Genomic DNA, 21835 nt, shown 5'->3' on the forward strand with positions numbered 1-21835 from the left:
TACAAGAAAAGAGCAATTACTAACTCCAAACACATCTTATGATTTCATTCTCAACCACAGTAAAGTATGTGAATCGATGAGGATTATCCAATGATAAAAATACAGAAAATCCAATACATAAATGCAAAATAAAGGAGGTAATATCTGGCAGTAATTTATTTATTTATTTATTTATTTGTCTTTTTCTTGTGACCGGCCACACCGCACTCAGCCAGTGAGCACACCGGCCATCCCTATATAGGATCCAAACCCGCAGTGGGAGCGCCACTGCGCTCCCAGCGCCGCACTCTCCCTAGTGCGCCACAGGGTCGGCCCTGGCAGTAATTTAATCAACACTCAACTAACCAACCACACTTTGGGAACAATAATATATATAATATGCTTACATTTTTTCTACAGTTACATTTTGAATAGCAAAATATTAACTTATCTAGCTTGTGAGGGAAATTTAAATTTGACTTTATAAAATTTGTTATAATATACATTTAAAAGATTCTAAATAATTCCCTTTAAATAAATATATATTGGGACTAGCTCTCTCTGCATGTTTCCTTCATATAATATTAACAATACCCTAAGTTGGATTTTGTTATTTCTATATTCAAGATGTGTAAAATGAGACTCAAGAGGTCAATAATCTAATAATTAACAGAGTGAAACAATTAAAATACATGAATATCTTCCTCCAGAGTCTAGACTGTTCTACTATCACATGCCATCTCCTAATAGCTAATACAGCAATGTTGACTATGGTGACAGACTACAGGACTATGTAAATAAAAAGGCTTTTGTTGAAGCTTTATTTACTAAATAAGTAGTACATGAAAATATTGCCACTAAAGTAATAATTATAATCAACTAATCTTCACACTAAAGTCAACAAGTTTATTAAATCCTCTTACAATAAACCTTGTAAAAGCCAAACTTCAGTTCCATATATCAAAATTATTCCGAATATTCTGCTATTAATGAATTATTCTTAGGTGATGTTATCTAGTCCTTCATGCAAGATGTAAGTTTGGTAGTTAAAAGTCATCTAAACAATTCCTATAGAGCCAAAAGCATATTTGCTTAGCATTTACTCCAACTGCATAACAGTGACTTCTAAATTATATCATAAGAAAGGCAATGATACTTACCAATAAACCTATTGAAGTTAAACTAATATTAAGTTCTTGGTTGTGAAGTCCAAAGCTACCTGCAACATCTACAACTATCTGCAGGCAAGTGCAAGGCATTGTTGGTAGAAAATCTGTCACAACCAGCTGAAGACACTGGAATGCAGTTCGTATCAATGATTCTCTGAAAACATAAAAGAAGAGAACTGCATATGGATGCATTTAAAAGTAATGTGTAAAAATAAATATCTTACAATAATTTAAACCAAGTAAAATTTTTATTTTAGAATTTGAACAAGAAAATCTTCCCTAACATAGATCACACAGTACTTCAGCATTTACATAAATACAAAAAAGATATGCTTACTTAAAATTAACAAAGAAAAATAAAGGACCTTAAAGGTGATGAGAAATAAAGTAGTAGGTTAACAAAAGAATAAAATAAGTATTAACACCATATTATTCCTATTTCACATTTACTTTTAGTTACATTTACAAAAACAACTCAGAGAGAGAATGAGAAAGGGAAATTGGCTAAGCTACTTTTCTCCCCACTGTTTGTCCAATATCTAGCATGCTGCCTAGCACACGTAAATACACACAATTTACTCACTGAATGAAAATGTGTTCCTCATTCATTTGTATCTATAACTTATTTAAATCTCCAAAGGAATATAAAATTCTACATCTAGTCTATGAGAAGAATAAATTTTGAATTCCAAATGAAGAAAATAAAAAGAATTTGACTTGAGAGAAAAATTCTGGTGGTAAGAAATAATAATGAAAATGACAATTATAATAACTAATACTTATTTTGCTTAGTATGTCATATACTTTCTAAGTATCTTACACGTATTAATTCATTTCATCCTTACAATAATGCCCTATTTTATCACTGCATTGTAGATTGGGAGAAGAAACGTCAGCTTGATCTAAGCTGATCTCTGTTCACTTTAATCATCTATTTTGTAGTATTTAAGGAAATTTATTAATAAGAATATTTTTTAAATTAATTTTTCCTAATAGTCTTAAGCATGTCGATTGTCTAATCTCCTAAACTAATCATCAAAACAAGATAATGTGAGTCCTACTGCAGAATTACAAATATATCCAGTGCCTGCTAAATCTCTCCACTGCAATGTCCTACCCTAAATTAAACAAGTCCACACATTCCCTCCAAATCTGCTCTTCCTTCTCTATTCTCTATTTCGTTAATGATACCACCATCCACTAAACTGCCTAAATCAGAAATCTGGGACTCATTCCTGACTGCTATTTTTCCCGTTGTCTTTATACTCAATCTGTTAGAAGTAGCTCAAACCTATCTCCTTTTATTTCTAGAGAGCACTTGTAGTGCTCATTTCCCACCCTCCCTTCCCAAATTGCCAGACAGATATCAAATGCACATCTGATCATATCATTCCTCTGCTTAAAATCCTAAAATATCTCCCAAATGAATTCATGATAAATCCAAATGCCCATAAAAGCATATAAGGTCCTTCATTATTTTGGCTCTGCCCGCCTCCCACTGGAACCCTATTCTTTTGTGGTATAACAAACTGCTTTCTTACTAGGATTTTATTTCTAGGGCTTGCTCCTCTTCCATGCTAGGATTCTACTTCTAGAGCAGGAGCTATTCATCTGTGTAATCAGAATAATTAGCAAGCACAGTATTGGGAATACACTGGGCACAAAATAAATCTTTAATAAATAAACAAACAAATAAATAAGTCATTTTAAAGTGATTTCTTAGACTTCCTAATATTATACAGGGAGGTCAAGCCCTAAACGCTACTTCACGTCTCACCAAATATTTATTATAACAATACAAAACAAAGCCTAATCTTTGAATGTATTAAAAAATTGGTTAAACTGGTTCATTTATCTCATTATAAGTAAAAAACTTGTATTCTTTTATAAATGCGAAATAAACAGCAATTTTTCCAACCTTCCAAAACAAAGATGATCCCTAAAAGTTCCCTATAACCACTAGGTGGTAGGGTTAAGAAAAACTATTATAGATCTTAATCTTAAGCAGGACGGGCATACATAAAAATTTACCACTACTGCAAGATTTTAGGGTGGATTCCCGTTCTACCTCTATTACTTTTTGAATGTTAATTTTTAACACTTACCCTTGATCATTTCTGATTGCTCCCATGACTCCAAGCACTAATGGCCATCCAGGCCCAAGACTGTCTCCCTGACTCTGCAGAATCTGCAACACACATTCTAATTGTTTGAGTCGGATATCCGGATGATTAATATTGGACATCTCCTTTAATGGGTTCAATAAAAGCAACTGTAGCCTCTGAAAAGAGGGCAAGAAACTGATTAGGAAGAGAAGCCCAAAAAGACATAAAGGCTTTGCTGTTGCTTTTTAAGTTTAAATTCACTTCTACTCAGACTACTGTGGTAAATAGAAATTTTTCTACTAAAATAAACATTGAATATGATTTCTCTAATAGTAATCATTAGAGGTTTATTTTGTCATCTAACTATTTTTAAATAAGAAAACAAAATCAATCCTTAAGATGTTAGACTTTAGGATAAATGGACAGTTCTAACCTTACTTTAAAAGACATTATAGACACATATAGAAATGAATCTTACTAAAAGAAATATATCTCTAGCTATATTTGGAGAGAGGAAACAATTCCTAATTTGTAAAATTACTTTTCATTTACTTATTAATGTATATTACATGCATTTAAATTAAAATTCACAAGTGTAATGTAATAGAAGAAGCTATAGCATTATCCCAGAAGAAGCAAGTACGGCAGTCATTAACAAAGATGACATAAAACCAGGAAGTTTATTGGAGAGTAAAAAAAACAAGCACTCTGTTCTATTCCTTTCAGCATCTGAAAGCACTTGCTTCATTTTAAACTTTCTTCTCTCCAAGGACTCATTTACTCGGTATACTGATTAAATAAATGTTTATTAAACTCCCACTATGTGCCAGGTATTAAGCTGGACATTAAGGATATTAAAATAAATGGACAAGGGTTTTCTTTTCAAAAAATTCAAATTGTAGTAGAAAAAAATATGAAATCACTAAAATGTAAGCTCTGTAAGACTACAGATCCCTTCTACCTTATTCATCATTCTATTCTAAAAGCTATACTCAATAATTATGTGTTGAGTAAATTTGTAGAATTACAATACAAGTTGATGAGGGCAGTGGGAATGGTTGTTAAATGCCTCATTCCTACTCAAGTCTTGAAACAATAAAACTTTGCTGAACTTTTTAAAAAGAGTGTAAGATATATGCGAATGATAAAGAGAGTCAGGACAAAGAATTCATGACAAAAGGAAACACTAGAAGTGTAAAATAACTTAGGTCCTAATTATTTAAAAATACAAATCTATTTTATTGTGCTTGCTTCTTCTGCCACTTGTTTTCTCTCCAGGTAAGTGTACTGAGGGAAAAAAATCAGAAGACAGGTAAGGACCAAAGCAAAAGGCACTAAAATGAAGCCTTAGCTCTGCATGAAGAAGGAAAATTATAGAGTGGGAGAGCAATTCCAGGTAATTTATTAACTTAGTTCAGTGTCCTTTACAAGGTGTTTAAAATTTTTTATGAAGACAATCCTAAAAATTTCTTACCTTCTGTAAGAGATCCATGGCTTACATATAAAACAGAATATTAAGTAAAAATATCCACTATTAGAATATAATCTATTTGTTAAATTAAGAAAAACTTACACATAGGAGAGGATGATTTTATATTAAGTATTCTTTTTTAAAAAGCGAGATAAGTTTTTATTACCTGGTTTTGTGAAAGTGGAGGATCATGGTTAAATGTTAATCCAGCTTTAATAAGTGAAGTTAAAGCTTCTGCTCCCCACTCTCTCATTCGAGAGTTTGGATGCTGGCAGACCTAAAGTACACATATTGAACAAAAATCAAATATTTAATTTGTATACTTAAATAAATCACATATCAATTTAAGAAAAGAAAAATTAAAACATTCCATTTTCTGTTCTTTTAATGTTTTAAAATTATATCCAAAACGTAAGTAAGCTTACCTTCTGAATAAGGGCAAGAGGAAGCAATAGAGAGACAGAAGAAAAAAGATGAAACTAAAACAAGTCACAAAAATGAAAGGATTTCATAAAAGTAAATGATATTTCATCAGAGTATAAACAAAAGAAGCAAGTGATGCTAAGGTTCTTAATTAAGTTTACTCTCATAATCAAATACTGAGCTAAAATTTAAAACCTTATTTGTTCCCATTTGATGAGATTGCCCAATAACAAAGAAATCTGAATATATCCTTCAATCATTCATAAAAATAATCTCAATAAAATAGAAAAAAAAAAAGGCTCAGGTACATCTATTTTTCTTAATGAGTAATATTTTTCTCGGATCCCTACAATAACATAAAACCACCATGGTGACCGAAACCTAAAAAGTACACAGACATATATACTAACAGAGCAGCTATTTATTTATTTATTTTTTATTTATTTATTTATTTATTTATTTATTTATTTATTTTTTATTTTGTCGACAGAGCAGCTATTTATTAAGCAGCAGTTAATTATTAAGAATGACCCCAACGTGAATACAAGATAATATAAATCCAGATAAAATTCCCCAGCACTATCTATAATTAACGACACCAAACAGGTTTTTCCCTTTGTAGAAAGGCTATCTATCTCATAATCACAGCAAAGGCTGTACATGAGCAGTGTTTACTACTATTTCTCCACCACAATTGCCTTGAAGTTTCAGAATTACCTGAAGCTGAAGTGAATTAAAGATAAATTCTCTTTTATTATAAACTGTACATTAAAAGAAAGGGGTCTCAAGCTATGGCTGATTTCATTAATATTTCTCACTGTAAAATTTCACCAATTTTAATGAGTGCAATCACGCAAAAGAAGTCATCAGAACTTGATCTCTATTCTTAGGCTCTGCTTTTATCTATATTGGCCTCCTCTCAAGCAGCTTTCTCCTTGTGGTAGCAAAATGTCTTTTGACACCTGCAGTTTACATCCTACCGGCTAGTATCTCTTTCCTGACAGTTTCAGAAAAAGTTCCAGGATTGAAGACATCTTCCTCTGTCTTGGGTCATGTGTCCAATTATGAAAGTCTTGGTTCCATCTCATTCAATTAACTATTTAGGAAGTTTAAGTTTCCAAAGGAAGACTGAATTGCTTTTACCAAACCATGATAAAAGGGATAGTGTAATGAGAAAGTATAACTTTAACCTGCACAATTTGCTAGTATAACTTTAACCTGCACAATTTGCTTCTACAAACGCTTGCTAAAAACGGGAAAACATATCTAAAGACATTTTAAGTAGAGCAGCTTCCAAGAGGTCAGGCAGAGGTCAGGCAGACCCAGACACACTAACATTCTGGGAACCAGCCGGTCCCAGGAACTAACCAGCTCCTTATCTAGAGGCCACCTGGCAGACCCCAGGAAGATAAACGATTGTGAAATGTGCCATTCCTTATCAGGGTGCTAGCTTGTCGAGTCTGACCATAAATCTTAAGGTGCCTCAGCTAATTAACAACAAGCCCTGTTATGAAAGTCTGTCTAAAAAACTGTATAAAAACTCTGGTGTTAAAAGGCTCGGGGCCGCTTCTGTCCTGAAGGTGAAGCGACCCCAGCATGCTGGAATAAAATTCCTCTTGCTTGATTGCAACGGTTTCTGTCTCGTGGTCTTTGTGAAGTGAGCCACCCCGGCGTGTGGGATTTGTGCTTGGTGCATGGGTCTTACAACAGAGAATAACAAATGTACCCTACATTATGACAATTTTATTTTCCATTATAATTAATAAAACACTATTCTGTATTATAAAAAAATTTTTTTTCACTGATTTTCAACCAGTAAGAACAACCTATTCCTTCACAAAATCAATTACTATAAAACATTAGTCCTTGATAAAATATACAGATATACATAAAGGGTCAGGAAAGAAAAAGACAGTTAATGCTGATTTCTCAAATGGTCATCTGAATCATTAGTTCAATGTGCATGTCTTCATTAATAAAAATTAAATATAATATGTATGAAAGGGAGTTTACCTCAAGTAGATGGCCAGTTAGAGGCCTCCATAAAATTTCTATTCGGTGCATATTAACCAGACCCGTTTCTAACAATTTGGCAACAGCAAAAAGAGATGGTTCCTAGAGAGAAAATATATCACATTTTGATACTATAAGGAGAATTCTGAGTACTTTGGCTGTGAATAAAACTAAGAATACTCTAAAAACATGAATATAATTAAAATATCATTAGTCAGCATAAAGTTAGCAATAAATATAACAAAACTTCAGGTATCGTTAGACAAGACTTTCTGGTCCCCCTAAGTATCCAGAATAGCTTCTAATTTGAAAATTTGGTTAGGATGAGAAGGCTTTAATAGGGAAAGGGTGAAAATTCAAAAATTATATTAAGACACACAGAATAGCTAGTCTTCTGATTGGGAAAAAGCAGCATTCTTTTTTTTTTTTTTTTTTTTTTGTCTTTTTCGTGACCGGTACTCAGCCAGTGAGTGCACCGGCCATTCCTATACAGGATCCGAACCTGCAGCGGGAGCGTAGCTGCGCTCCCAGCGCCGCACTCTCCCGAGTGCGCCACGGGCTCGGCCCAAAAGCAGCATTCTTACTAGAGAAGTTTTGAAATGTCCAGGCTTTATGTGTGAATGCCAGGAAATATGGTGGGGGGCAGGGCAGGAAGGAGACAACAGAGACCAGGGAAAAGAAATATAGAGTCAAGAGTATGGCAGAGATCAGAGCTATCAGTTTCAGAGACTAACAGAAGAGTAGAAGAGACAAAGACAAAACAGTTTTCTACAGTTGCTGGCATGGCTAAATTAGAGTACTTGGGCTGTCACAAGAACAGTTTCAGGAAAGATCAAAGGCCAACTATCTCTAATCCAGTATTAATGGAGGTGGTAAAACATGCTTAAATACAAATTCGGCTGATGAAAGCCATGAGTATTTACTAGTGGGTGGCTGTGGAATCACAGAGACATTACATTAGAGAAAAGACAAGGCAACTGGGGAAGAAAAAAAAAAAGCAAATTTTGAGAATAATCCTAGCATTTTTAAAGGGAGAGTTTTTTTTATTACTCTGTATCTTAACATTTTCACAGTGCCGATAAAAATCTACAAAAATGTTTGATAGTATCTTTCTTTCCCAATAGAAGCCAGTGGACCAAGTACATTGGGGTTTTAAGACAAACATAGCCAGGTCGCCCCTTCCTACATGTGCTAATATTGTAGGCACCCTAAAATTTTGGTGTTAGAAAAATTAGTGACTCTAGAGACAATATGGCATAGTGATTAAGACTGATGTCTGTGAAGTTTTAACTGTCTGAGATTTCATCTTGATTCTACTATTTAATAACTATGTAATTTGGGTAATACTTCTACTGAATGTTTCTTTTTTTTTTTAATCTGTAAAATGGAGATAATAATAGTATAAAAACTACCTCATGTTAGAAAGTGCCTGGCACATAATAAGTACCCCCCAAATGTTGCCTAGCATTACTTCATCCTCCTTTTCCTACTCCTCCTCCTTATTTTAACCGGGGTGTATACGGGAATCATGTGTAGCATTTAAATGAACATATAGGTGCCCTGGCCTCGCACCTGAAGATTCTCATTCAGGAAGCCTAGAATGTGGCCCCGGAATTTGTATTGTTTAGAAACTCCATAGCTGACTTATGTACACCAAAAGTTAGAGCCACTACCAAAGTGGTTAAGAAAGGAATTTTGGAATGAGACATATGTGGGTTTAAATCCAGGGTCTACCAATTACTAAGTAGGTGACCTTGGTCAGGGTACTTAAGTTCCCTATTTTCGTGTGTGTGTGTGTGTGTATGTGTATTTTGTGTGTGTGTGTGTGTATTTTGTGTGTGTGTGTATGTGTGTGTGACCAGTAAGGGGATCGTAACCCTTGGCTTGGTGTCGCCCGCACCACGCTCAGCCAGTGAGCGCACGGCCATCCCTATATAGGATCTGAACCCGCAGCCTTGGCGTTCCCAGCGCCGCTGCGCTCCCAATGCCGCACTCTCCCGAGTGAGCCATGGGGTCGGCCCCCCTATTTTCATATTTTCATCTGTAAAAAGAAAATACTACCATTGAACTCACAGAGTTGTTTTAAATGATTAAATACAATAATGTGAGCTAAGTGCTTGACATACAGTAAACACTTAAAAAGCAACAGCTGCTTTAATATTTTTGTTGTTATCCTGAGTTTGGTAATATGCCTGCACGAGTATCATCAGCATCACATTCTTTTAGGTAACAGTTTACAAGCTTTACCACTGGTTGCTTCCTCAACACATTAGCACAAATTTCTGAAATGAGGACCAAAAATAGGATGCTGATCACTTTGAAGCCACACCTGAAGAACACTGATATATATATCTTTAATCCCTAGAATATCTAATTCACACAAAACAGCTGACATTGATAAATCTTGTCTTTTTAGTAATATAGAAAAATTATGTATAAAATTTTCTATTTATTTTAATATCTGCATATTTATAATACTTTTTATGGAAGGTACAAATGAATAATAAACTTTTTATAGCCTACATCTACAAATATTTTTATAAGGTTTATATTAAATACTTTTATAAAGTTTACACTTAAATTTTTTTTTTCAATTTTGTTTATATTTATTTTTGTGAGGTACAGTGCATTTCAACACGTGCATATACTGCACAATGAATCACTTAGGGTAGATAGCATAGTTTTGTAGCCATTAGTCCACCACCCCCTCCCACCCTGCAACCTCTTGTAATCATTATTCAACTCCCTACTTCTATGAGAACCACTTTTTTTAAAAAAGATTCCACATATATATATGAGACCATTCAGTTTTGTCTTTCTGTGCCTGACTTACTTAAATATTTTATTTCCATTCCATACTATCTTAGTTGGAACTTAACCATGAGCCAGGTAGTTTACATGCTCTTTAAAAGTAGAAAACTCGTATTTCCTTTATAACTCCTAGTAGAGTGCCATGTATGTAGTAAGCATACTGTGTTTGTTGAGTGAATACATAAACTCTCAAGACATAAACATATAAGCTTACTTACATTTTATTAAGATATTCTATTAAAAATGTTATAGTTTTGTGTTAAGAATTAATATCAAAGAGTAGGATTATTCAAGATATCAAGAAATTAATTACTTCACTACATTTTATATAATCCTTGCTTTGATTTGGAGCAAACTATAATACATATTTTCAAACACCTAAATGTTTATAAAATTATCTAGATATGTGCTATAATATATGAAACTATGCCCTGATAAGACTTTCTTCGTTAATCTTTAAACAAGTCAGTCACATAAGCCAAGATGACATGCCTCAGTACACAGAATTATAATCATGGACAAGGCACACAACACAATTTTGGATTCTACAGTTAGATGTTAAATAAATTATAGCTTTTTACAGTTAGATGTTAAACAAATTATAGCTTTTAAGTCATATTCTGGGATGTCTTCACTTATCTGTAAATGGTCAAACTATAATTATTCATTTTAAAATGTAGAAGGCATTTTATTTTAAATAATTATTTCTAAGATACACATGAATCCAAATTTTCCTGTGCTTTCCAAGTGTAATAGAAAATGATATTCTGAGTATAGAAAAAAATGTTTTTGATTGTCAATATTCAAAAGTACTGTTCTATTTATTTAATCAATGAACAAAGAAAAATTTTCATTGTCAAGGTAAGAATCATTATCTTCAGAAAGAAATGATTAGCTCCTTATTTTCCATCTTGATATCTCAAAGAAGGCAAGAGAAACTAAGACATATAGTCCTTAATTTAAATCTTGTATTACTCCAATCATAAATTGTAATTACAAGTATTACTATGACATTTCATGAAACTTATTTATAAAAATTATGTTGTGCTTTTCGTATTTTTTAAAATATTCAGTACACAAGAGAAATGGACACAATTTAAAATCTTTAGATATATCGCAAGCCAAATCATGTCCTCTTTTCTCCCTCTTTAATAAATAACAACCTTAAATAGTAAAAACCCAACCCTGTATGGTTAGTGTATATAAGCAGAGTATTGGTCTTACTAGTAAAACGTTAAGATCATGTACCTTTTATAATAATGTACCGTATTTAAAACAGAAGATAAAATATCACACCTTATTATTTCCATAGGCCATATCCATTGCTTCTAGAGATAAGGAGCAAAGAGCATTTATTAAATGATGTAATGACACATCATCAAGATACCTAAAATAAAAATGAAGAAATAAGATATTTTGACTTAAAATATATAGCTAATAACAATGTTTCCATCAATTTAAAAAACTGACTCTTACTGTGAGCTTTCAAACAATCTTGAAAGTATATTGGAAATCACTGGTAAATCTGTCATCACTGCTGTTGTTAGAACCTAAGAAAAGAATAAAATTAAATGTAACATATGACATTTGGGGAAGCACTAATTGGGTAAGAAAGACTTGAGCTTACTGTGCTGGGTCCTTCTACAGCTCTCCCAGGTTTCAAGGCACCACCACTACTAGGCTTTAATCCAAGAATCCACACAAGATGCTATAAAATTAAAAAATAAATAAATAAATAAACACAAGGAAATTTATAAATCTATAAAAATTCTAATAAGTAAAATTAAAATCAGTAGTAGGTTTCTAATAAGTAAAATTAAAATCAGTAATTAACATTCATATAAAATAGTAATACCAAGCATAGACAGTAGAATTTAGGCCATTATGAGAACTCCATCAGTTCCTACAATATGAGCCATGTCTTTTTTTTTTCCCTTTCCAACTTCTTTTTTTTTCATATTTCCTGTCTATTCCTTAGGCCTGCCCAAAGTACCAACTAAGCATTGCTTAGTTTAACTGTCAGCTGCTACATACGGAAACAACATTGATCTCTGATCTAGACACTATGGCATACCTGAAGAGTTGCCAGGACAAGTTGCCATGATGTTCCAAGAACAGCCCCATGGCAGTGTGCCAAGTTAAGTAAGGTCCTCATACACTGGATATTTTTGGAAGTTAGCTATATTAAAACAGGATATACTTGTAAGAACTGTTATGCATTCTTGAAAATTAAAAGCTTATAAAGCAGTATTAATATATTCAAAGATTTTTTAAAAATAAAAACAAAAATATTAAGAACATAAGTCTGGATGGTTTTGTAATGAACAAATTCATTTGATTAAAAGTTGTGCCATCATATTGGTTACAATAACAGCCACTGCATACTTAACTAGTTTCTCCTAATGATAACATCCAGGTGAAAGAAAGTAAGTAAGTGCAATGATAAATTTTGGCAAACACAAAGAAAAAGTACAACAGGTTTTCTTGACAGCTACTTGGTAATCAAAAAAGAAAAATATTACCATTACTGTCCCTTGGGGCTGGACTGCTAGAGGTTGACCCACTGCTACAACTTGCTGATGAGATTCACTTGATGGACTTATCATCATAACACTTTGGCCTTGAATGGAATATGCTAGAACACAAAAAAAAGCCTAAATAATTAAAATATACTCTCTGTATTACATTCAAAGCAGTTATAATTAAAAATATTAATTTGATTAAACCGAGTTCAACCATAACACTTATTTAAATGTCAATAATACATATTATCTACATGTAAACACTTTAAAAACTCATGGTGTGCACAAACCAAGACAAGAATATAATTTGTAAAAATTATAAAACTTTGATAGATCTCTTCAAAAGCAAAATTAGAATTAGTACTCATTAAGTGTTTTAAACATGTATTCCCAGCATACTTTTCCAGTTAGAGACCAATACATTTTCAGTTTGAAAACTGAATATCACGTTAAAATATATTTCTATCGCATGTAACAAACGAGTGTTTTCAAAGTATTCAATAAGAAAATTAATTTTTGAATGTCAGCTTAACCTAAGTGGTTGCAAACATTACTATTCTACTAGTTCTACTGAAAAAATAACAACCACCATTTTAACAGTATGTTATAGCTTACAAAAAAACTTCCAGATTTATTTTATCCTCACAATTACTGCTTAAAATTGATATTATTATTCTCCTCATCCTACTGTTTTAAAGAAATGAAAGAAATTGAAGCTAAGGGACATTAATTTCCCCAACAAAAGAATCAGTGAGTGGAACAGTAGAGGCTTGAACTCAGAATGTCTATAATCTTTTCTCTACACCATGTCACCCCACTAGATGGACAGAAATTTGAGAAAGCTTAAGTCTTACATTTGTTGGAAAGTGTAGCTGCAGTGGTGGTATTCAATACAGTAAGAGCATAATGGGGAGGCAGGGAGCCTTTGCATATTGCAGTTATAAAGGCATCTCTTGAAGTTACAAGGCCAAGTCTTCCACAAAGAGCAGCCATAGTTAGTTCAGCTTTTAAAATATTCTCAGTAGCAGCTTCATCTGTGCTGAAAAGATAAGGTATTTTATTTATTCTGATTAATTTATTTTTAATCACATTGTAAAACATGATGTGGAATTGTGTATTCAGTGAAGTTTTAAGAAAATCTACACAAAAATATTGTTAAACTCAATATACTTAAGAAGGAATTTTAACCAATTTATATTTGAAATTTAAACTAGATAAAAGCAATGTATCATACGTATATTTATTACTGAAAAAAATGATATAGATCGCCAAGAATAAACAAAATATCAAGCATTTTAAAACTTCAAAGAAATGGAACATGATCATCATCATTGCAAAAGTAGTAGTAGGTCTTGAAATAAAAAAGGTGCTCTCTCATTTTAAGATTGTATTTTCCCTTCAAACACTGTGACAACAATTCTGGTGTGTGGGACAGGGCAAGGATAGGATGAAGGAGGGAGATGGCAGAAAAAGAATAAAGTTCTACACATATAAAAAATAATATTATGAAATAATTCTTAGGTCAAATTTAAGTAAACCATTTGAACGTCTGCTTTGTTTTTAACTGCCACAATGCAATGTAAAACTTACAAAGACTACATACCTGGCATCAAGAAGGAGTGAGAGTGCAGCAAGAAGACCACACCAGCAGGCATTCACCATTTCTTCCCAAACAGCTCTACTAACTTAAAGGGAAAAAAAACATACAATAGTCAACGATAATTATAGATGTCATAATATTTAACAATATGTCAAATTCTAAAATCTCCCAGGCCATTTGAAAATATGTCAAGTATAGAAATAGTATCAATAACTCAATTATTAAATACTAAAGCTCTAATATTTAAAATCTATCTGAATAAATGAAAACTCAGAAGCCATATGGTAATTTCAGACTTCAAGAAGTCTTAAAACTACATTGTTTAAAAATATCTATGGTATTATATTAAATAAAACAAGTCAGGCACAGAAAGAGAAATACCACATGTTCTCACTTATTTGTGGAAGCTAAAAATAAATAAATAAATACACAAACAAATAAATGGTTGGGGTGGGGGAAGAAGACACAACAATAACAACAATTCCTTGAACTTGTTAAGACAAGAGAACAGATATGATGTAGTTGGGGGGGAGGGGAGAAAGGGAGGAGGAAAAGAGGAACGGGTAAAGAGACACGAAATCAACTACAATGTATATTGAGAAGTTAACAAAACAAAAGAAAACAAAACAAAAAATATCTATGGTAAGATCTTGCTGTACACAAGTTAACAGATGATATCTTTTTTAAAAATACATATATCAGTTGCTATTCCCTTCCCTTTCATCAAGCCAAACTTTTGGTCTGTGTGACCAGCTGGGAGTGAGGGCGGGGTGCAGTCTAATAAGCTGGCTCAGCCAGGAGATTGGTTACATACATTGGGAACCAAGCAAATAAATATATTGAGCAAAATGGAATCAGGTCCCTCACTGTTGGGGAAGGGAATTACAAATATGGAAAGCTAAAACTGTGGTATTACACTAGAAATGGAGAAAGAGGTGTGAGGTCATGACATTTAATACAGTAGATATTTTTTAAATGTAGGAGATGTTTGCTTGTGTGCATGTGCATGCGCGCATGTGTGTATTTATTTCCTATCCAAGTAACAAGAAGCATACCTGGTGCCCAGGTGTTAGTTTCTAAATACTATTCTCCACTAAAAGGAACCAGGACTCCTTGGAAAAATGACTGAGAGCTGGGCTGAACAACAAACATCCAACATCAGTTTGGAACATCTTGTATCAAATAGTAAAGAAGTGCTCAGAGAATGTCAAGAGGACATGGGGACATGTCAAATAAACACAGGGGTCAGCATGAAAGGGATTCCACTGGCTGTGTCAGGGACAATCTGAGTATCAAACCAAATAATGATAGTCACAGGTCATAATCCTTTGAATAATATAGGAATCCATGAATCCATAATAATATAATTGAATAAATTTTAAAAAAATAAATGGAGAGAAAGAGAAAGCATTCTTTTATAGTAGAGATCTCAAATTAATTCTCCACAAAAAGTTAGTAATTAACTTTACACTGAAGAACCCAGGCTGGCCTCATGTTAACCAAATAATAAAAGTGAACATTTCCAATAATAATACAAATTGATATTGTATGCTTCCTAATGTGTTGATACACTAAATATACCACAGCAACATTTCTGTGCTAGTCCTGCCAAAAATGAATAAACTGAATCTAATTATGAAAGAACATAACACAAACTTAAATTGACACATACTATTCAAAAATGTCAAGGTCATAAGGAAAAACTAAGGAACTGTTCCAGATTGAACAAAAGTCTAGAGAAATTATACTGGACCATAAGGGACATCACTGAAGCAACTGGTAAAATTTGAATGGGATCAGGTGATAATACTGGGTTGATACCAAATTTCTGATGGTGACTGTACTGTGATACATATGAAACTATCCTTGTTTTTATAAAAAAAAACACACTGAAGTAGTAAGGGATAATGAGACATCATGTCTGCAACTTATTCTCAAATAGTTCAGAAGAAAGTAGAGTGACATGCATATAAATAAAGAGAACAGTAAGGTAAATATGGTAAAGTGTTAATAATTGGGAAATCAAGGCAAAATATATATGGGGACTCTATTTTTGCAAATTCTCCATAAATTTCAAATTAATTCAAAATAAAAATTAAAAATACAGAATCATACTATCATACCTATTTCCTTATCCATTTGGTCTGATGTTGACTGTAAATCTTGCTGTTCTGATGACTGTGTTGGCGAAGAAGCTCCTTCAGTGGTAGTCTGACATTCTGTTTCAACCTCTCCTAACTCTCCTTCAATCATACTAGTGATTCCACGAACAAGGTCTAGCAAGCAATGGAATGCCACAGACATGGCATAACCTTCTGGTATAGTTGGGGGCTCAACTTTGTCTAACATCTCTAGGCTGAAATCATGAAAAAATTAGAATACTAATGAGAAGTCACAATAATGAGACTATATAAACCTCTTTTCATAATTTGTAGGCTGTAGAAATTAAGATGAACAGAAGAGCAAGTAAAGGGACATTAATGAGTTTGTTTCATTTGGAGGAGGGATCTCTTCGTGGTATTCTAAGAAACTGATCAGGAAAATTAAAGCCTGACCACTGCCATAACTAATTATTTTAGTAATTTACTTCTTAATTCTCCCCAATTGTGCCAATATTTTCATTAATTGCTGATATTAGAAAAACAAAGACTTATATACAAAATATAATAAGACAACATAAATTATAAACTGTTCAAACTCTGACTTAGGTGCTTTCAAAATATGATGCTATAAAATCAAATCAATCCTATAAAAAGGAAGATGCTTTCATATTGGAGAAAAGTATAACTGTGGGATACCTAGCTCACCTATCATCTCAGATACAATCCGACAACAGGATATGAATGATATTTAGAGAATCAGTGTGTCAAGGTGAAATTGCTGAGCAGTTTCTACCCCATAATTAGGAGAGAGCTTTCAAAAGAAAAGACAACAAATCTTCTGTCTTAAATCATGGAAATAGGAAATTACAAGTATGATTCTAAATCCCTTAAAACTGTTATCAAGATAATTTTGCAGAGAAAGAATAACTCAAAGGGGAAAGAACTAATGGTTCTGGGACAACTGATATTCACATGCAAAAGAGTGATGTTGGACCCTTACCTTCATACTGTATACAAAAGTAACTCAAAATGAATCAATAATCTAAATGGAAGAGCAAAAACTATGTAACCCTTAGAAGAATATAGGCAAAAATATCCATGACCTCAGATTAGACAATGGTTTGTTAGATATGAAACCCAAAGCACAAGCAACGAGAAATAATAGATCATTATTTATGTTGACTGTAAATCTTACTGTTCTGATTGTGCTTCAAAAACTATTGTGCTTCAAAGGGCAGTATCAAGCAAATGAAAAGATGACTAAGAACAGGAGAAAATTTTTGCAAATCATGTATCTGACAAGGGACTAGCATCCAGAACTCTTACAACTAAATAATAAAAAGTCAACCCAATTAAAAAGGAGCAAAAGCGATGAAAAAAATAAATTAAAATTTTTAAAAATGCCAAGAGACAGACTTCAACTAAAATACAGGATAAAACAAACAAAAAACAAATTTAAAAAAATAAAAATAAAATAAAAAGGAATAAAGGGTTGAACAGACATTTTCCCCAAGATGACATACAAATGGTCAATAAGAACATGAATAAATACTCAGCATCATCAGTCATTAGGGAAATGCAAATCAAAACACAATAAGATATAACTATACTCACTAGCAAGGCTACAATAAAAAAGATGAACAATGACAAGTATTGCTAAGATGTGAAGAAATTTGAATCCTCACACATTGCTGGTGAGAATGTAAAACAGTACAATTCTTTGGGAAAACAGTTCAGCAGTTCTTCAAAAAGTTAAACATAGAGTGACCATATGAGCCAGCAATTCCACTCCTAGATACACACCCAAGAGAAATAAAAACACATGTCTACCCAAAAACTTGTAGAGAAATGCTCATAGCAGCATTAGTCATAATAACCGAAAAGTTGAAACAACCCAGTGTGCATCAATTTGATGAAGAGAAAAACAAAACGTGGTATATCCATACACTGGAATATTATTCAGCCATAAAATGGAATGAAGTAACTGGAACCATAGCTATATTTAACCCATGTAGTATTAATTGCTTTGTTTCTATAAGCACCGTATTTCACTAAGACTTGAGAAAAATCGGCAAGACATTGCTGAATATGTACTTGTTAAGTTGAAATGCTGATGACAATTCAAAAATAACAGATATAGAATCCATTAAACACTTTTAATTAATCAAAAATGAAAATTTCCATGTGTTAAACCAGAACAATGTGATTAGCTAAACACTTAAAAAGCTTTTCTCACATATAGAATCTTGAAAGTTAGATACATCACTACTCCCATTTTATAGATGAGAGAAATGAGGTTAAAAGAAGATTAACTAATTCGCTGATGGTAACTCAGTTAATACAAGAAGACCTAAGTCCAAGGGATCTAAAACCAAGCCATATACTTAAACCAAAAAGCTGTCCAGGACAGCAGAATAGATCCTTAGGTAAAGAAATCACATTTTGCTTTATATTGCTGTTGACAGTCTACAAAGAGCACAAAAGAAAACAAATAAAATCCAGTCCTAGACAAAATTATCAAAATATGACAAAAAAAAAAAAAAAAAATGAGCTCTGATATGCATTAGAAATACTGGGTCTAAAATTTTAAATGTAATGCAGAGAGAAGTATTTTATGATCAAATATCATCCCCAACAATATCATTCCTTATAAAACAATGCCGCTACTACTTACTAGGTGGCTTTAGCACTGCCTTGAACTGTTATAGTCAGAATAGGTATCCAAGTTCCTCTATATTCAAATGCTGGTAGCAGTGTAACACCTCCACCAATCCCAACCATTCCTGAGTTAGCTGGTGCTGAGACTGGGCCACCTGAATTATTGTTTCCTATTAGATAAGAAAGAAAAAAGCAAAGATACCAATTTACTAGTTGATTACAAATCAATAATATTCAAACATCTGGTCAATCTTTTAAAAATTTTTCTGTGTTATCAGAATCAGTATTACACAAATTAATGAAACTCGTCAATCCCATTTTGACTATTAGTCTCCCTGTTTCCCCAAAACATCACTTTCTTTTTAATATAAAAGCTACTAAAGTAAAAATACTGGCCTTTTTTTAAATGATATCTTTTGTTAGACCACTTTTTACCAGAGATGGGAATGAAGAATAAAAAGACCATCAAACCGACAGTACAAAGTGGAAGAAGAAGAAGGGAAACAAGCCATATATTGATTCCAAACAAACATAAACCATGTTAGCCCCTTTTGTTAAAAGATAGTCTAAAATATCTCCTAAGATAGTAACCATCTAGGTTCTTTAAAGAGAGACATCAAATGAGGATTCTTCTAAAATCAAGATTAGCATCTAAAGAGAAGAAAACCTATTCTGGAAAGAAATAAACACAGCTGCCTCGGTGAGATCAAATTATTTTTTAAGTGTAAATCTTTACTATCAGTATATTTAGGTAATTCAAATGTCTCTAGTCACAAGATTTCTATAAAATATCCTTCCATAATAGAGAATATTTTAAATTATGGCAGATTAAAAACAAAATATGAATATGCCTTTACCAGCTTGGTTCGTTGTAGCAGGACTTCCAGTAGGAGGGACAAGAAACAAGGACTGGATAAAAGATCCCAGTGCATTCACAATATCACGAAAAACCTTGGTTGAATGCTGTTTCATGTCATAGGATTGACAAAATGACCTGAAAAATAATTTTAAATGTTTCTGAAAAAAAACATTTGAATGTATTAAAATTTTTTAACATTTTTTATAGTAAGTGATATTGCAATAATAGTTTCAATACTATACTAAAAAATTCTTCATCATATCTGAGTGATTTCACTAATTTTTAGGACAAAGGTTCAGATTAAGGTCAAAGTTCTAAAAAAAATTATCTTGGTTATATTGACTTCGTAAATTCAGATTGATAGTGATCACTAACCACACATTTTGCCCACCATTCAATTCTTTCCCAACCTATACTTTTGCCCCTCCATATACACACAATATACAATTTTTTTGTTTAGAAATCACTAATATTTTTGAATAAATACATAAACTCTTCCTACTATTAACCTACTATAGGTTAATAAACATCAACCTATCCATTTAAAAAAATATTGTTGAGGTTTTACCTTAATAGCTGAGGCTGCACACAGAGTCTGTGTATTGATTCCACAGCAACAGCTCGTAACCACTGTGGTTTATCTGCATCCAGAAATTTCACCAGAAGTGACAGAAATATCTCACATTCAGTTACCTAAAAAAGTATATGATTTTTAATAATATTTCTTTAAATCAAAGAGAAGAATTACAAATCACATTCTTATTCTTAGAGCCATGGTAATCTTTTAGATTTGAAATAAATTAAAATTCTCAATGGGAGTGGAGAGAAAGAGAAGAAAGGAAAAGTAGTTGCACATAAGTTAATAGCAAAAATAATCAGTGACGCTCTAAAAAACTCCCTGAAAATACCAGTTACTCATGTGGTTAATCCTTTATCCTCATTCTTTAGAAAGCACAGTGCACCACCATGCCATCTTCATTCCAGCAAATTTCCAGGTTGCATATATCATGTAAGCTGCTGATATAGGATGTATGTTCTACCCTTCAGTAATACCACAGCAATTTTTCTGTGCTTTCTTTTGCTACTTAAGAAACAAAGAGGCAATAAACCAAAGGGTGCTTAGTATAAATTTTGTGGTGGAAAAACAAGACAAATGTAAGATACACATTTGTCCCTCAGTAGCCTCATTGGATTAGTTCCAGGACCCCCTGCAGACACCAAATTCCAAAGATGTTTAAGTCCCTGAAATAAAGTAGCATGGTATTTGCATATAACCTATACACATGATCCTGTAAACTTTAAATCATTTCTAGATTACTTATACCTATACAATGTAAATGTTATGTAAATTGTTGTTATACCGTATTGTTTTAAAAATTTGTATTTTTTTTTCTTTCCTTTTTTTTTTTTTTATTTTAAATTTTATTTTGTCGATATACATTGTAGCTGATTATTGCTCCCCATCACCAAAACCTCCCTCCCTTCTCCCTCCCCCTCTTCCCCCCAACAATGTCCTTTCTGTTTGCTTGTCGTCATATCAACTTCAAATAACTGTGGTTGTTATATCTTCTCCCCCCCCCGGTTTGTGTGTGTGTGTGTGTGTGTGTGTGTGTGTGTGTGTGTGTGTGTATGTGTGTGTATTTATATATTAATTTTTAGCTCCCTCCAATAAGTGAGAACATGTGGTATTTCTCTTTCTGTGCCTGACTTGTTTCACTTAATATAATTCTCTCGAGGTCCATCCATGTTGTTGCAAATGGCAGTATTTCATTCGTTTTTATAGCTGAGTATTATTCCATTGTGTAGATGTACCACATTTTCCGTATCCACTCATCTGATGATGGGCATTTGGGCTGGTTCCAACTCTTGGCTATTGTAAAGAGTGCTGCGATGAACATTGGGGAACAGGTATACCTTCGACTTCATGATTTCCATTCCTCTGGGTATATTCCCAACAGTGGGATAGCTGGGTCGTATGGTAGATCTATTTGCAATTGTTTAAGGAACCTCCATACCATTTTCCATAGAGGCTGCACCATTTTGCAGTCCCACCAACAATGTATGAGAGTTCCTTTTTCTCCGCAGCCTCGCCAGCATTTATCGTTCAGAGTCTTTTGGATTTT

At 33.0% G+C, this 21835-nt stretch overlaps 1 protein-coding gene across 6 annotated transcripts in view; it reads right to left on the reverse strand.

The window, feature by feature from the left end:
• Positions 1–21835, reverse strand: part of MON2 (MON2 homolog, regulator of endosome-to-Golgi trafficking) — a 103031-nt gene that overhangs the window by 35529 nt on the left and 45667 nt on the right. For 5 of the 6 annotated variants that reach the window (XM_063074801.1, XM_063074798.1, XM_063074797.1 and 2 more), the window contains 15 exons: positions 20281–20405; positions 19711–19847; positions 18870–19023; positions 16217–16449; positions 14097–14178; positions 13348–13532; positions 12494–12606; positions 12046–12150; positions 11599–11679; positions 11448–11521; positions 11268–11358; positions 7161–7262; positions 4891–5001; positions 3254–3429; positions 1140–1302 (listed from right to left, as the gene is read on the reverse strand). In XM_063074801.1, the coding sequence (XP_062930871.1) occupies positions 1140–1302; positions 3254–3429; positions 4891–5001; positions 7161–7262; positions 11268–11358; positions 11448–11521; positions 11599–11679; positions 12046–12150; positions 12494–12606; positions 13348–13532; positions 14097–14178; positions 16217–16449; positions 18870–19023; positions 19711–19847; positions 20281–20405 (1932 nt within the window). The remainder of the gene's footprint in view (positions 1–1139; positions 1303–3253; positions 3430–4890; positions 5002–7160; positions 7263–11267; positions 11359–11447; positions 11522–11598; positions 11680–12045; positions 12151–12493; positions 12607–13347; positions 13533–14096; positions 14179–16216; positions 16450–18869; positions 19024–19710; positions 19848–20280; positions 20406–21835) is intronic. The other variant, XM_063074799.1, reaches the window with a different exon arrangement.

This window comes from Cynocephalus volans, chromosome 12, assembly GCF_027409185.1.
Source record: "Cynocephalus volans isolate mCynVol1 chromosome 12, mCynVol1.pri, whole genome shotgun sequence".
NCBI lineage: Eukaryota > Metazoa > Chordata > Mammalia > Dermoptera > Cynocephalidae > Cynocephalus > Cynocephalus volans.